The 13,716-nt window shown below is 43.0% G+C and overlaps 1 protein-coding gene across 4 annotated transcripts in view; it reads right to left on the reverse strand.

Moving 5' to 3' along the window:
* LOC123962849 (arrestin red cell) overlaps positions 1–9,146 on the reverse strand; it is a 43,260-nt gene extending 34,114 nt beyond the window's left edge. For 2 of the 4 annotated variants that reach the window (XM_046039271.1, XM_046039267.1), the window contains exon 1: positions 8,948–9,144. In XM_046039271.1, coding sequence (XP_045895227.1) covers positions 8,948–8,970 — 23 coding nt within the window. In that variant the 5' untranslated portion in view covers positions 8,971–9,144. Of the gene's footprint in view, positions 1–8,947 lie in introns of all 4 variants that reach the window. The other 2 variants (XM_046039268.1, XM_046039270.1) reach the window with 2 other exon arrangements.
* Positions 9,147–13,716: the final 4,570 nt, after the last annotated feature.

Here is a 13,716-nt window from a genome sequence, read left to right on the forward strand (position 1 = left end):
ATTACAGCAGAGTCATTTAAAGGAAAATTTACTTTAACTACAGGCCCGAGTTTGTAGTTACACCATTTAAATTAAATGTGTTTGTACTAGAGCTTCAACAGATAGTCAATTATCTGATCAGTTGCTCATCAGAAGATTAACCTGCAACTATTTTAACAATTAGAAATGCCCAAAAAACAAACAACAGAGTTATATATACACACACATATATATACACACACACACTAATATATATATATATATATATATATAAATAAATATATAACAAGGTGTCAATGTAGAAATGTGTTATCGCTTCATTTTCTACACCTGCTGCTGACAAACCTGAAGTTGTTACTCACTACTTGAAATTTACAATATTGTGCTGTAACGATTCATCGATTAATTCGATTACTAAAATGCATCCATGTAACTTTACACCACAGTGTTTCACATTATTAGTCGCACATCACGCTTATGCTGTGAACACAACGTGATTATGATGCCGCTGTTTGCAAAGTGGAGGGAGAGAGTATGTATATATCTGTAACGTTGTTCTTCCATTCCATATTTATATGTTTCTACATTTATTTATGTCGACAGCATGTTTGTCTGCGTGTAGCACCGCAGCAAATTACTCGGATGTGTAAAACACTACTTGGCAGTAAAGCTCTGATTCGGATTCTTCTGATTCTGAGGGAGGAAACAGCGAGGGACGAAGAAAAAAGTGTCCAAAGTCTGGGATTATTTCAAGCTAAAGAAAACAACAACAACTCTAACATTACCGTCCGTCCACTGTAAAACTTGTGTCGCCTCGGCAACAGCACGACGACGCCTGATCAGAAAGCAGCCGGTGTTCTGCCAGCGGACCACAGACAAGCTAACAGCAACTTAAGCATTTAACTGAAATCATGACTGATTGTTGAGTTGAAGCCAAAGTAAGCCGCAGACCTCAGCTGAAAATGCGCGTTTGTTGTTTTGGGCCGTGAGCTGTGACCTCACAGTCTAGAGTTAACTGGGTGTCGGGGATCTGCAGCTCTCTCTGGATCTCAGACGATCCCTGCTCACCCAGATTCTTTGTCTTTATAATGTTTCGTGCGTAGATACACGTCATTTCCCGCCACCGCCAAGCAAAAGTACTTCTTAAACGGCGCGTCGATGATTCGTTGAAATAATCTATAGAAGCTTCGAATACTAAAATCATCGTTAGCCTATTCCGGATTACAGTGACCAAAATCATCACGGTATTGTAAAAATGTGCCGAAAAAAAAAAAAAAAAAGATTCTAATGTACTAAAACGCACACATTTCAAATACAATGTCCATCCTGTTTGCGTAAACATGAAAATAACAGCAAATACCTTTTATAAAACATATAAACACCATCTAAGTGTGCAAGACTATCAGGACTTAATATTTTATATTATATAGGTAATGCAATGACCCCCATGTACAATTACCTGAAAACCAATAAGTCTATAGAGGACAGTGATAGTAACTGCAATGAGCCCAACAACTGACGTATATACGGAGGAGTTTGCAGCGTTTCTCCCATTCTGACACTTTAACAACTAATTTGATCGCCGCTGGATTTAAAATGAACAAGAGATGCTGGTTGGTTGACTAAACTGCGTAACATGTTTTCATGTGCAGTGGACCAATCGTCTGCAGACGCAGGACGCACACAGCAGCAGAACAAGAGCAGCAACACTGAGAGCTTCAGTTTACAGGCTGTTAGCAGGTCCAGAGCTAAAGTTAACTCACCCTGCGTTTACTATAAAGTCTTCAATTATGTTTCCCTCAGCGCTCTCATAAAAACTAAAATATGACTAAAAAAGGATTTTGTTAATTTATTCAGCTGTCCTTGTTTTTTTGTGCTTCTATGATGATTAGGCTACGTAGTTAAATTTTTTCTTTTTTGTTGTCTGTGCACAAGGTGTTTTATTTTGAAAACAGACCTGATTCTCTGTGTTCTGTGTCTGACTTCCTGCCCGGTTCATCTGCTCTGTGCTGCTTGACGCGGCTTCTGTCAAAAATAGACTGGCAGTGACGGTCGTCTGGTGGGAAGGATTGGTAGAGTAGTGCATCGTCTGCATAGCAGCGTAAGAGAAGCTGTGCGAGCGAATGATCGGCCCCAGTGAGGTGGTGTACATTGATTAGAGAAGGGGCCCTAGCTCCAAGCCGTGGGGACCCCCCCCGAGGACGACACATTAACACACACACATAATATATATATATATATATATATCGCCCAGCCCTGATTTCAGCCCTATTTTACTGAGAAAAGCTGCATGTGTGACAAACTGCACATAGTTGCTGCTGCTAACGGCGCTGCTGTGCTGCAGCTGCTTAAGCCACAGTTAATGATTAATGTCTCTCCACTAATGCTTTCAGCAGCACTATGTGAGATTGCTTTTGTAGCTGCTCTTTGGTTTAAAATCTGTGTCACAGCACAAGTGTGTTACAACCACGATGTCCTGTTCACCCCCACAGGGATTCAAACTGTGGAGGTGCAGCAGGAGGCCGACACAAAGCAGTCGACCCGGAGAGTCCAGGACGCATCAAAATCGATGCCCAACTTCCATCAAACGTGCCTTCATTTTGTCACTAATGCATCTCGGTGTATTCAGGTTAAAGCCACAAATAACAGCGTCTCGCCTTCACACCGCATCACTCTTCTCCTGGCTGCCAGTCAGCTGATTTTAGATTTTACTGATATTTAAAGCTCTTCACGAGCTGGCATTTTATTATTACTGCTGCCCTCCACATTTACATTTAGCTTTTATCCAATCCTGGGACCGTGAGTTGCAGCCCAGCACCGCCGCTGAGCTGCACATATTTTCACATATTATATTTAAATCACTTTATGCAGATGCCCCCTGGTGGTGACCAGGAGAGAGCCAATCACGCTCGTTTTAATGCAGCAGGAACAGGAAGCGCAGAGTTGTTGACAGCTAGAAACTCTGGAAACAAGCGGTGCAACAGGAAGTGCGTTGTACAGCGGCTACGTTTCAAACAAGGTTAATACTGTTAAAAAATAATAAAATAACAAAAACTAGGCGTGAAAAAACATTTTTGTTAACGGAAATAAAAAATTAAAAGACTTTACACACAAAATAAAACAACAACAAACTAAAACTGTATTTTCTGTTTGCAAAACTAAACTAGACAGAGCGTTTCAAACGTCTTTAGTTTTAGCTGACATAATCCTGGTGTTTCAGGTGGATACAAAATCTATCTTCCAGTTTCTTGGTCCCATATTACAAAGAAAGACTAAAACACTGAAACTAATAAAAATTAAACTCAAACTAAGGATTAAAAAAAATATTAAGCTTAAATTGAAAACAAAAAGTCAAAAAATAATTGAAACTAATGAAAAATGACCTTGGTGTCAACAAAAGCGTCCAATCAGAGCAGAGGATGAACAGCCCGTGTTCATGTTTTATTGCTTCGCGTAGCTCAACTTAATTTCTCAAATTCATTTTGTCAACTTAATTGTGATGTTTTGGTGAATATTTTGTATGAAACCTGCCTTTTAAAATGACATGTTTTCTTCTCATTTTGTAGTTTAATGTTTCTGTAAATTCCCCATCTCCTTATTTATCTATTTATAGATGCGTTTCCTGAAGAGGTTCACCCTCCTCTGTTGCTCTTCCGGAGCTTTCTTTATTATCTGAGCTGAGGGTCTGAGGACAGAGGTGTGATTATGGGCTATATAAATATATAAATACAGAAAACTTGACTGATTTTATTCTCTGCACTTTTATTTAATTGTGGTGCTGATTTGTTTTCATTTTGTTTGTCTCCATGTAAAAGCTTTCTGTGACACTATTTTAAAAGAGGTAAAAAATATTATTGATATTACTACTCAAGGACACACAACTGATCATCTCCGTCTGCAAGAGAAACTTTGTCAAATCATGGCAGCAAAATATATCTTCTCATGCCACAAACTGAGGACAACCAGTGGAAACTCAGACTGGACTGATTAATACATTAATAGTGTAAAATGTTCAAATTATTATTATTTTCACTGTTATTTTAGTAATTGTTCCTTGGAAAAAGGAACCCATGAACCATAAATAATTTTAGTTTTTTTGTTTATTAATATAATGTTTCTTTATTGATCCTAAACATATAATTACTTCTACATACTACTGTGTCCCATACTCTACGGCACACACACACGTTTACTGTTTTATTTATTTTTAATATTTTTATTTTATTTTTAAAACAAACACATTAACGGTTTAATTTATTTATTTTTAATATTTATTTAATTTTTAAACAAACACGTTAACGGTTTAATTTATTTATTTTTAAACGCACTTTTACTGTTTTATTTAACTTATCTGTTCTTTTATATTATATTTTAAGCTTTGGCAATATTGTTGTTTGACATTTATGCCAATAAAGCTGAATTGAAACAAGCAACGAGGTCATGAAAAGAAAAACACTATCACTTGAGAAATAAACTGTCATCATGTGACCGTATCGTGGCGCCACATGAGGAAATAACTGACCAATCAGGGCCGAGTGTGTAAACTAGGGCCAAGTCTACTCTGAAAACACAGCACACGGACGGGACTCATCGTCCCGCAGTACCGTTGGGACCGGGATCCAACACGTGGAGGATGGAGACAAGTGCAGCTGCAGCTAAGGGTGGAGTTTAATATTTAACATTCGGCGGTTTTAGTGGCCGTTTCTCCCAGTTCTGGATCTGTTGGAGAGCTGATTCAGGCAGACGGTTCACAGTTTGAAGGTGACTTGCAGGCAGGTTGCAGCACTGAGAACTGAACGCCTGTCCAACACGCCTGTTACTGTGGGAGGAGTTAGGGACCGTCGGAAAAGTGCAAAGGTCGCACGCCTCTGGAGCAACGAGGGGTTAAGCGTCTTGCTCAGGGACACAATGGTTTCTCGGCGGATTCCAACCCGGCTCTCTCACACCAAAGGCGTGTATGATATCCACTGCGCCATCACCACCCCGACGGAGACACAGAGGAAATGTTACATCACCGCAGACGTCACTCACTAATGTTAGTTCCGGTTGCGACCCACGTGCGGCGCGCGCTCGAAAACTGATTCACGGGTGAGTTTATGATGCTGATGGAGAAGGTCAGCAGAGACGCATACAGGGAGAGAGAGACAGGAAGAGGCGGAGCCAGCCGGCGCGTTTACCCGAGCGTGGGGAGGAGAGAGAGGAGCAGATTCAAGAAAGTAAACACTAAACCGAGGTGGACCTACAACAACCTACTGTCAATACAATATACACCGCTCCGCCGCCACCGCCGCCACAGTCTTGATGAGAGCGAACAGTCTGGGGTGGCAGACCGTGGACTTGTGTTGCGGTTTCAGGTTTTAGAAACGATGAATCCAGCGTGATCGGGATCAATGAAAAGAAAACATTACTGATGCGAAAACAACACACCTGGACACCAAACAAGGTATAAATGTCCTCTGTTCAAGTGCTGCAAGCGTCAAAAAGACTTCAGACGTTCAGCAGCAGCAGCTCGAGGTGAAGCCTCTATGTAAAGTCCGTTTTACAGGTGAAATATGCGAGCAGCCGGTAACGTGGAGTCTTTGCTACGAGGCGGATTTTCTTCGACGTGAGACACACGTTCAGGAAGAGGAGGAAGCACACGGCTGGCAGGTGTGACATGAACCTGAACCCAGCTTGAACCCTGAATCTAAACCACAGACCTGAGCACAGTCAACACAAATCAGAGACATAAAAATATACTACAGAGAGCGTGTAGAAGTACACACAGTACCACACACACACTGTACTACTGCTGCTTCCTCTCCTTTACCTCAAAACAAACAAACCTCTACTGTAAATGTAAATGCTGCCATTTAAAGCAATAAAATTTGCTTTTGTTCCTTTTATAATCCTGGAATTCAAACAGCTGCATTGTTCAGAGCTGCAGCTTTATCTCCAATATTTTCTTCCTACTGTGTTTGTCGTTAGGCACCAAAGCAAAATCCTGATATGCCAGAACCTACACGGCAAAACAGCTGATTCAGATTCTGTTAATAAAACGGTGGTAACCGTGAACAGAGGAGGAAAACAGCATCCAGCATGTCGTTTGCTCCACTGCGCTCGTCACTGTAATGTTGTTAATTGCTCTATAATCGCCGTTCGCTGCGTCTCTAACCTCCGACTCCCTCTGGACGCCCGCGGGCTGCTAACGAGGACCTGCAGACGCCGGTTTGTCCAACAAACAACAAACACATCGCGGTTTTCTAAGTCGACGTCATCAGACTGACAAAAACAATAAAGACTCAGCTTCAATTTAAAAACTAAAAAGCAGCACATCTCCAAATAGAGATGCTGGAACTATAAACAGGAATAACTTGAATTAATAATCAGTTAACAAAATGGCGGCCGCCAACCACACGTGAAAGTACCTGGACCTTCCCCGAGCCGTTTTTAAAATAGCACACATGCTAGCATTTATTTGAAGCCGTGTTTTTGTCCAGCTGATTGTTTTGTTTTGTGGCGCAACAGGTGCGTTCCAGATGACGGCGGCTGACTTTCGCCGACTTGATAGTCTAACGTGAGCTGCGGGTGACTGCAGGGGCGGGGAATAAGAACGGCGCCGTCAAACACATTCTACCTGCGTGAGCTTACTGCGCTCAGACCAGATCTCGCAGAATTAGTGCGGCTCCAAGCTGGTGCAGCCGGAGAAAAGAGGTGACATGGTGACGCTCTGCAGCGCCGGCGAAAGTCGGACACAATTTCTAACCAGCATGCATCACGTTAAGTCAGCTGCACCTATTATCGACAGAGGAGCTGCAGAGCGCCCTCTGGTGGGCAAACTGTGCAACGCTCATGAGTCAGGGATCCGACTCCGTTTCTTTTTTAATCATCACACATTTATTCATCTTATCCAAACATGTCAGAGGTCGCACGCCTCTGGAGCAACGACGGGTTAAGTGACTTGCTCAAGGACACATTGGTGTCTCACAGCGGATTCGAACCCGGGTCTCTCCCACCAAAGGCGTGTGTCTTACCCACTGCGCCATCACCAAATGTTGACAGGGATTTACCTGCAATTAGCTCAACCGTAAAGCATCAATTATTCGTGATTTGATGGGGTGGACTGCAAACTGGAGGGAGAGAGAGAAAATAGCGAGGAAGAAGAGACGGCCAGAGAGAAAGACAGAACACCTGGTCGTTCTGTCCCACCGGTTAGTCGGTGAGTTTGGGCGCCGAGCGTAGAGCCCGAACAGGGCAGAAAATCTGCATAAAAATGTCTAAACTCAACTGAAGTGAAACTTTCCCACGGCTAGTTGGTGACGTTTTAACACAGACCTGCCGCTATTGTTCTCTGAGGGTGACAGATAATCACCAATATGCTGATAACATGTAATCTGTAATCCACTGCATCCTGCAAAGTCACGAGTTCCTGTGTGATAATGACGTCTATAATGATCGTTTCTTCAACAGCCGCCCCCCGTTTGCATGTTTGTCTTTCCTCCCGCTCGCTTCCTCTCCTCGCCGCTTCCCACCTGTTTCCTAACAGGAAGTGGCTCGGGTTCAGCGCAGGGAGAGAGGGAGGCAGGAAGGTTGAGACCGAGCCGGGACGAACGTTTGCTTTAAAGTAAATGTCAGCGTGGGGCACAGATGAAGAAATGTACTGCTAAAGAAGCAGCACGAACAGTACGCTGAGGGGTGTTTAAAAGCTGTGGAACCTCTCGTCTCTCTCGCTCAGATTAAAGCTGAGCTTCGGCTCTGAAACCTTCACACTCATCGCTTTATTAAAAAGCCAGCAGGCAGGAGTTCAGAGCAAACAAAACACTGAACCTGCACGGCTCAAACTGCCGCGTACACCTGTCACGCCACAACACAAAGTCTCCCTGAGCAGCACCACGAGCCCCAGGACAGATTTAAAAACTGATTTCAGGACTTGGACCTCTTTGTAGTTTCATTTTGAGCTCAGAGGTCTGGATGGAAACGGGATCTGCAGAAGCTTCGGGTAAAGAAGAAAGTGTAAACACAACAGTGCTGACCCGATTAAAGACAGGGAGTGTCAAGAAGAAACAAGAAGTGGCATCCTAAGGCAATATATTCAAGTGTGTCAACAAGACATCTTCATCTGTCAGGAACAAGCCGAGCAGGAGGCGTTTCCTCTGTTCACCTGCTCCCCCCGGTTGTTCACCAGCACCTCGCTGCATTTCAAGGAGAAGCCTTCAAACTCGTCAAAACACATTTACAGATAATTAGCACGAGCCTGTGGTACCCTCATAACGTTACCCCCACCACCCCGCGAGAAAACAGCATTAGTAGCAGGCTAACCTGCGCTCGCGCCAAACTTCCTCCGAAAATATTTATATTTTAAATGATCTATGTGAAGTAAACAGCCTAAAATCCAACTCTTCGTGTTTTATGAATATCTGCAGGCTTTAGTTGAAATCGGCTTTGACACAATACACCAAGCAGCTCTTTAATTCAATAAAATCTCGCATTTAAGCGACATGTCCACTGGTCGAAACCGCCCACTACGGCCGTATTTTGGCTGAAGAGCACCATGGGAATTCCTGTTTACAACACTGAAAACGCACTGTGTCCTAAAGCAGGTGCGTGTTCTGTATGGAACAGACCGAGTGAGTGTTTTTATTATTATCAGATAGGAACATTCGCTTAATTTGACAGATTTCTGATCGGAGTCTGGCACACAAACCGTCCTGTCCACTGGAGACGCGGTTAGCTAACCCCACCCTGCTGCGCTAACTTCGCCTCCTGCGGACGAGGTCACCGTATTAAGAGGTTTAAACACGAACCGGAGTCACAATCATAGACCTGCGTGCCTGTGGGTTTTCTTATAAAGCATATGAATCTCTGCAGCGCAGGCTCCGGGAGGAGGGGGACTCCCCCGCCCGGGCCAGCAGCAGCTCGGCTAACGCTAGCAAAGTGCGTGAAAACGGGGGCTAACTAGCGGTTAGCCGCCGCAGCCGAGCCGTCCTACCTGGTGCCCGCCTTGTCCCCCATCTCCTCGGCAGGCGGACGGCAGCAAGCTCGCTACAAAATGAGCCCGGGCTCGGCGGTGTGTTGACTTTAGAAGAGGTGTATTTCTTCAGGAAGCTACGTTCACCCGTCCGTCCACATCGGCTCACGGCTAGTTAGTATGCTAATTTAATTTAGCGCCGCCTCGACTGCGCTGGCTTCCGCAAAGGCAGGACCCCGTGCGTGCGTGCGCGTGCGTGCGTGCGTGTGTGTGTGTGCGTGCAGCGGCTGCGGATCTCGTTGCGCAACGCAGAGTCTCCAGAAACAAGATAACAAGACGAGTTCTAATGTTTCAAAGACAAAGAGATGATTCATCTGTAAGGAAGAGAGACGCTCTGGACCTGACCGAGCTGATGGTTCCCCCGCACACCTGTCCTCACTTTCACATGCTGAGAACAGGTGCACAACTCCGCTCAGACACCTGTCGTTTACAGTTACTTATGAAAATGAATATTTTCTGTCAAAAGCTCGGCTATACCTTGAGTAATACTCCTTTTGTTGCTTTGCCTTATGTTTGAAACACTTACACCAGTACTACATTTTAAATATGGTAACTTTAGATTTCCAAAGTAACCTTCCCTGCACTGTAAAGACAACAGAAATAATAATAAAAATATAAATAGGAGCGTGGAAATACAGTGGCAGGAAAAAGTATTTGTTTATGATTTATTTTATTAGGGGCCGATACATCTAACATGGATACACTGAAAAGAAGCAATCCAATGTGCACCACAGTGTTTTTAGCAGAAACCCGTCCCTAGAATGGCTTTTAGAGAAATAAAACATTAAAAGAGTGATGACAGATCACAGTGATATTGGTTTGTCTGGGGATCCTACTGTATTAGTGCTGTTGGACCTGACAGCAGCTCCGCACTTAAATGGTTTAGCTCCTGTTTGACAAATAGGAGTTTCTCTGTCACAGTGGGTGACTTCTCCTCCTCATCAGCTCCTCTCTATTACGGGGGCGCCCCAGGGTTCAATTCTTGGCCCCATCCTGTTCTCTTTATATATGTTGCCGTAAGGGGCTATAATAGACGAGCACAACCTGTCATTTCATTGTTATGCAGATGACCTGCAACTCTATCTGCCTATGAAGCCTGATGACAGTGTTGCACTGAACTGCCTGCTTAACGGCATTAATGATATGAAGTTCTGGATGTGACATTTCGATTGCAGCGTGAAATCCGACAAGCAGATTAGCAAAGTTGTCAGAACGAGCTTCTTCCAGCTTCGTCTCCAGGCTAAAGTAAAGCCTTTTCTTAACAGGCAGGATCTAGAAAAAGGCTATTCACGCCTTTATTAGTTCAAGGTTAGATTATTGCAACGCTCTTTATTTCAGTCTAAGTACTTCCTGTCGCTGGCCCTAAACTCTGGAACAAGCCCCCCCCCCGACATTCGCACAATAACAGATGTTCATTTTAAATCAAAACTTAAAACTTATTTATTCAGAACGGCTTTTAATACGCAGCAGTGGTGCAACAACTTCCCTCTTCTGATGATTTTAGGCAACCTTATCTGGCTCACTGGTTTCTTGTCTTTTATTGAATGATTTTATTGATTGTGTTGTTTATTCTTGGTTGCTGTAAAGTGCTATATAAATAAATGTTGATTGATTGAAAGAAAAAAGAAAATACGATACATTACAGTATTCCTCTGCATAATTTGGTCATAAAATGTGACCAGCTTCAGATTTAGAACAACACATTGTGTGAATGGTATATCCAATAACTCACTATTCTGAAAAAAGCTTCATTTTGGGATGTGTTCATGGCAGTGTTTCATTTTAAAGAACATTTTGCATTTTGTGTGAGCAGTTTTATGAACTGTGAGTACAGTTAGGACACAGTTTTGAGAACGTGTGTAAGCAGATGTAAAAACTGTAAATCCAAGGGTTGACTTAACTTTTCCCACCCTGCTCTGTGTTCAATACAAACCTATAACTGTTTGTGTGGTGTTAGTTTAAGCAGCCTGTGTTTGGCTATTGGGACTTAGATGAAGATCAGGTCACATTTTATGACCAATTTATGCAGAAATCCAGGTGATTCCAAAAGCTTCACATACAACAAATTAAAAAAGTAACTTAAGCAGCGACCAGCAGAAGTGGCGCCAGATGATGAGCTGTTTGGGAGCCATAAGATCCGTCTCCCTCCAAAGAGCCGTAATTCCCATTCCTAGTGTGGTCAAATGAAAACCGAGACAGTGTCATCCCGGGTGTCTTTGGTGCAAAGTTTGTGGTTGCAGTGCAGGAAGTGATTCTAAGAACAGGCGTGACCTGTGACATACTGTGTGTCATTGTGTGGGGAATAACGAACTCTTTCAACAGGTCACACCTGCTCTGTACCTGACGTATACTGAACCACAGAGGGGGAACCAGCCGAAACCTTCCAGCAGGAGTTTTGCTGAATGGTTCTTGATTGTTTTTGTTTTAAAATGTTTAAAGGAATCTTTGTGGTATCCTCAGACACCTTGTTTTTAATGCACCACACATACTGTGATATCATGTTGCAGAAATCGTCAAGTAAAGACGGCATATCGTTCCTCTTTTACTGAAAGTATTTGATTATTTGCATCTAGAAGAAATAAGAAACTTCTTCAATGAAAAGGTCGGTAACCTTTAGAGCTTTGCTGCCGTCACAAACATGTTAGAAACAAACTGCCAGACAGCAGAGGTAAAACAGACCGATTTATATTTTTGTTTGTTTTTATGTTTACCCCCCCTAAGAAGTACTCAGTACTTCAGTTGTAATAGTAATATCACAGTGTTGTAATAATATATATATATATTACATTATTGATGCATCAATGCAGTGTTCTTGTTTTTATGTTTTGTTTTATATATAATAATTTTGTATCGTTTTAAAAAAAATGATTAAGCTCTAAATAATTTATTATTATTATTTTACTACCTGTCCAGTGTCAGCAGATGTCAAATAGTCTTTTGGCTAATTCTGGCACATTATATATTTACGTATGTGTTATTAGTGCGCATCGTCTCTGCTCTATAAACCTGAAATAAATAATGTGTTCATCACTTTAATGTCGCAGCTGGTGAAGGTGGAGCTGTTCAGCTTAATCCATGAAATACGTCATGATTTATTGTGTATTAATGCGGCGACGTGAAAAGGATGTTTAGTAAGTATAAAGTAACTTCAAATGGAAATACTAAAGTATAAGTACCTTAAAATCGTCCTGCCGCCCCAAATACTCACTTGACATGTGGATTCATCCGCCGCTGAAAATAGTTCCCTATTTGCTCCTGTTTGTCTGATTAGGAAATGACATTAAACATGAAACTATATATCTGTTTTAGAGATTTACATCTTCAGGAGGAACCGAGCAGGACGAGCAGGGCTGACTGCTGTCAGAGCTTTGCTGTGTGTGTTTGTACAAACACCATATTTTCCTTTCCCTGGATCCCGTCACTGCAAGCTGCTGCAGACCTGCCTCAACGTCCTCACAGGGAACTTCATCATCGCTCTCCTCCTCCTCCTCCAGTGAAGCTGCTCAGAGGATAAGAAGGTTCCCGGTTTACTTTAGACTGTGACTCACAAAGGTTAAACACCACACAGTACTCCACAAAGACTGAATAATTAGCAGACAGAAGTCCTAAAGGAGAAGTGAAAATTATTTTATTCTATCAGCACAAATAAAAATTTTCTCATCACATTTTTCTGCTTTTGAAACTTCCCATCAGCCCGAGCGATTATATTTGATATTTCTCCGCTGCTAACTGGAAGAGTTGGGCGGCGTGGTGGTCCAGTGGATAGCACTGTGGCCTCTCAGCAAGAAGGTCGCGGGTTCAAACCCCCGGGTTGCCCTGGCCTTTCTGTGTGGAGTTTGCGTGCTCTGGCTTCCTCCTACCATCCAAAGACCCTAAATTGTCCTTAGGTTGTTTGTCTATGTGTGGCCTTGCGATGGGTTGACCCCGCCTTTCGCCCGATGTCAGCCGCGACCCTGTACGCAGGATGAGCGGTTGACGATGGATAGATGAAGCCAATAAACATTCAAGCTCTGCTTTTTAAAAACAGACAATAGAAATAACCCCGAGAACAAAAACACCAAATACCGTTACATTTATACATTAAGTTTTAATTTGTTTTTAAAGCGGGTCTGATAGTTTCTTTTAGTTTGTATTTTTCTTTCAGTTTTAGTTTAGTTGCCAGGCGAGGGGCGTGGACTAAAAACTGGCACAGCTAAGAAAGTGGAACTTTCAGTAGAGGCCCCAAGGCTGTGGAATAAACTTTTCATTAGATCCTCCCCGACCACTGAGACCGTCATGTGACCTTTAACGAAGCAGCCCCCGTGGCACGTTTCACCTACATGTATGAAATGTCTGTGGCACATGTATCATGTCCAGACGTACCAAAAAGCCTCTTGGAGCGATGCCCTAAACCCAACAGGAAGTCGGCCATTTTAAATTTTATCATGTCATTTTTGGGTGATTTACGCACTCGTACTGTAACGAACTCCTCCTAGGGATTTAGTCCGACCGACTTCAAATTTCTGCTGTGATGTCTAAACACATTGACGATTAAAAGTTGTACAAACGGTGACTTTTCGTGGAACGGCGTGCCCGTGGCGTGGCGTCCAAAATCAATGATTCGCCCTGAAAGAGGAAGTAACTTCAGCGTACATGCTCACATCCGCACCAAACTTTACGTGCTTGATAACAGCCACGTCCCAAACACATCTACACGCCAATATTCAATTAAAGTCATAGCGCCAAGTGCT

The sequence above is a fragment of the Micropterus dolomieu genome, linkage group LG23 (assembly GCF_021292245.1).
Source record: "Micropterus dolomieu isolate WLL.071019.BEF.003 ecotype Adirondacks linkage group LG23, ASM2129224v1, whole genome shotgun sequence".
Classification (NCBI taxonomy): Eukaryota; Metazoa; Chordata; class Actinopteri; order Centrarchiformes; family Centrarchidae; genus Micropterus; species Micropterus dolomieu.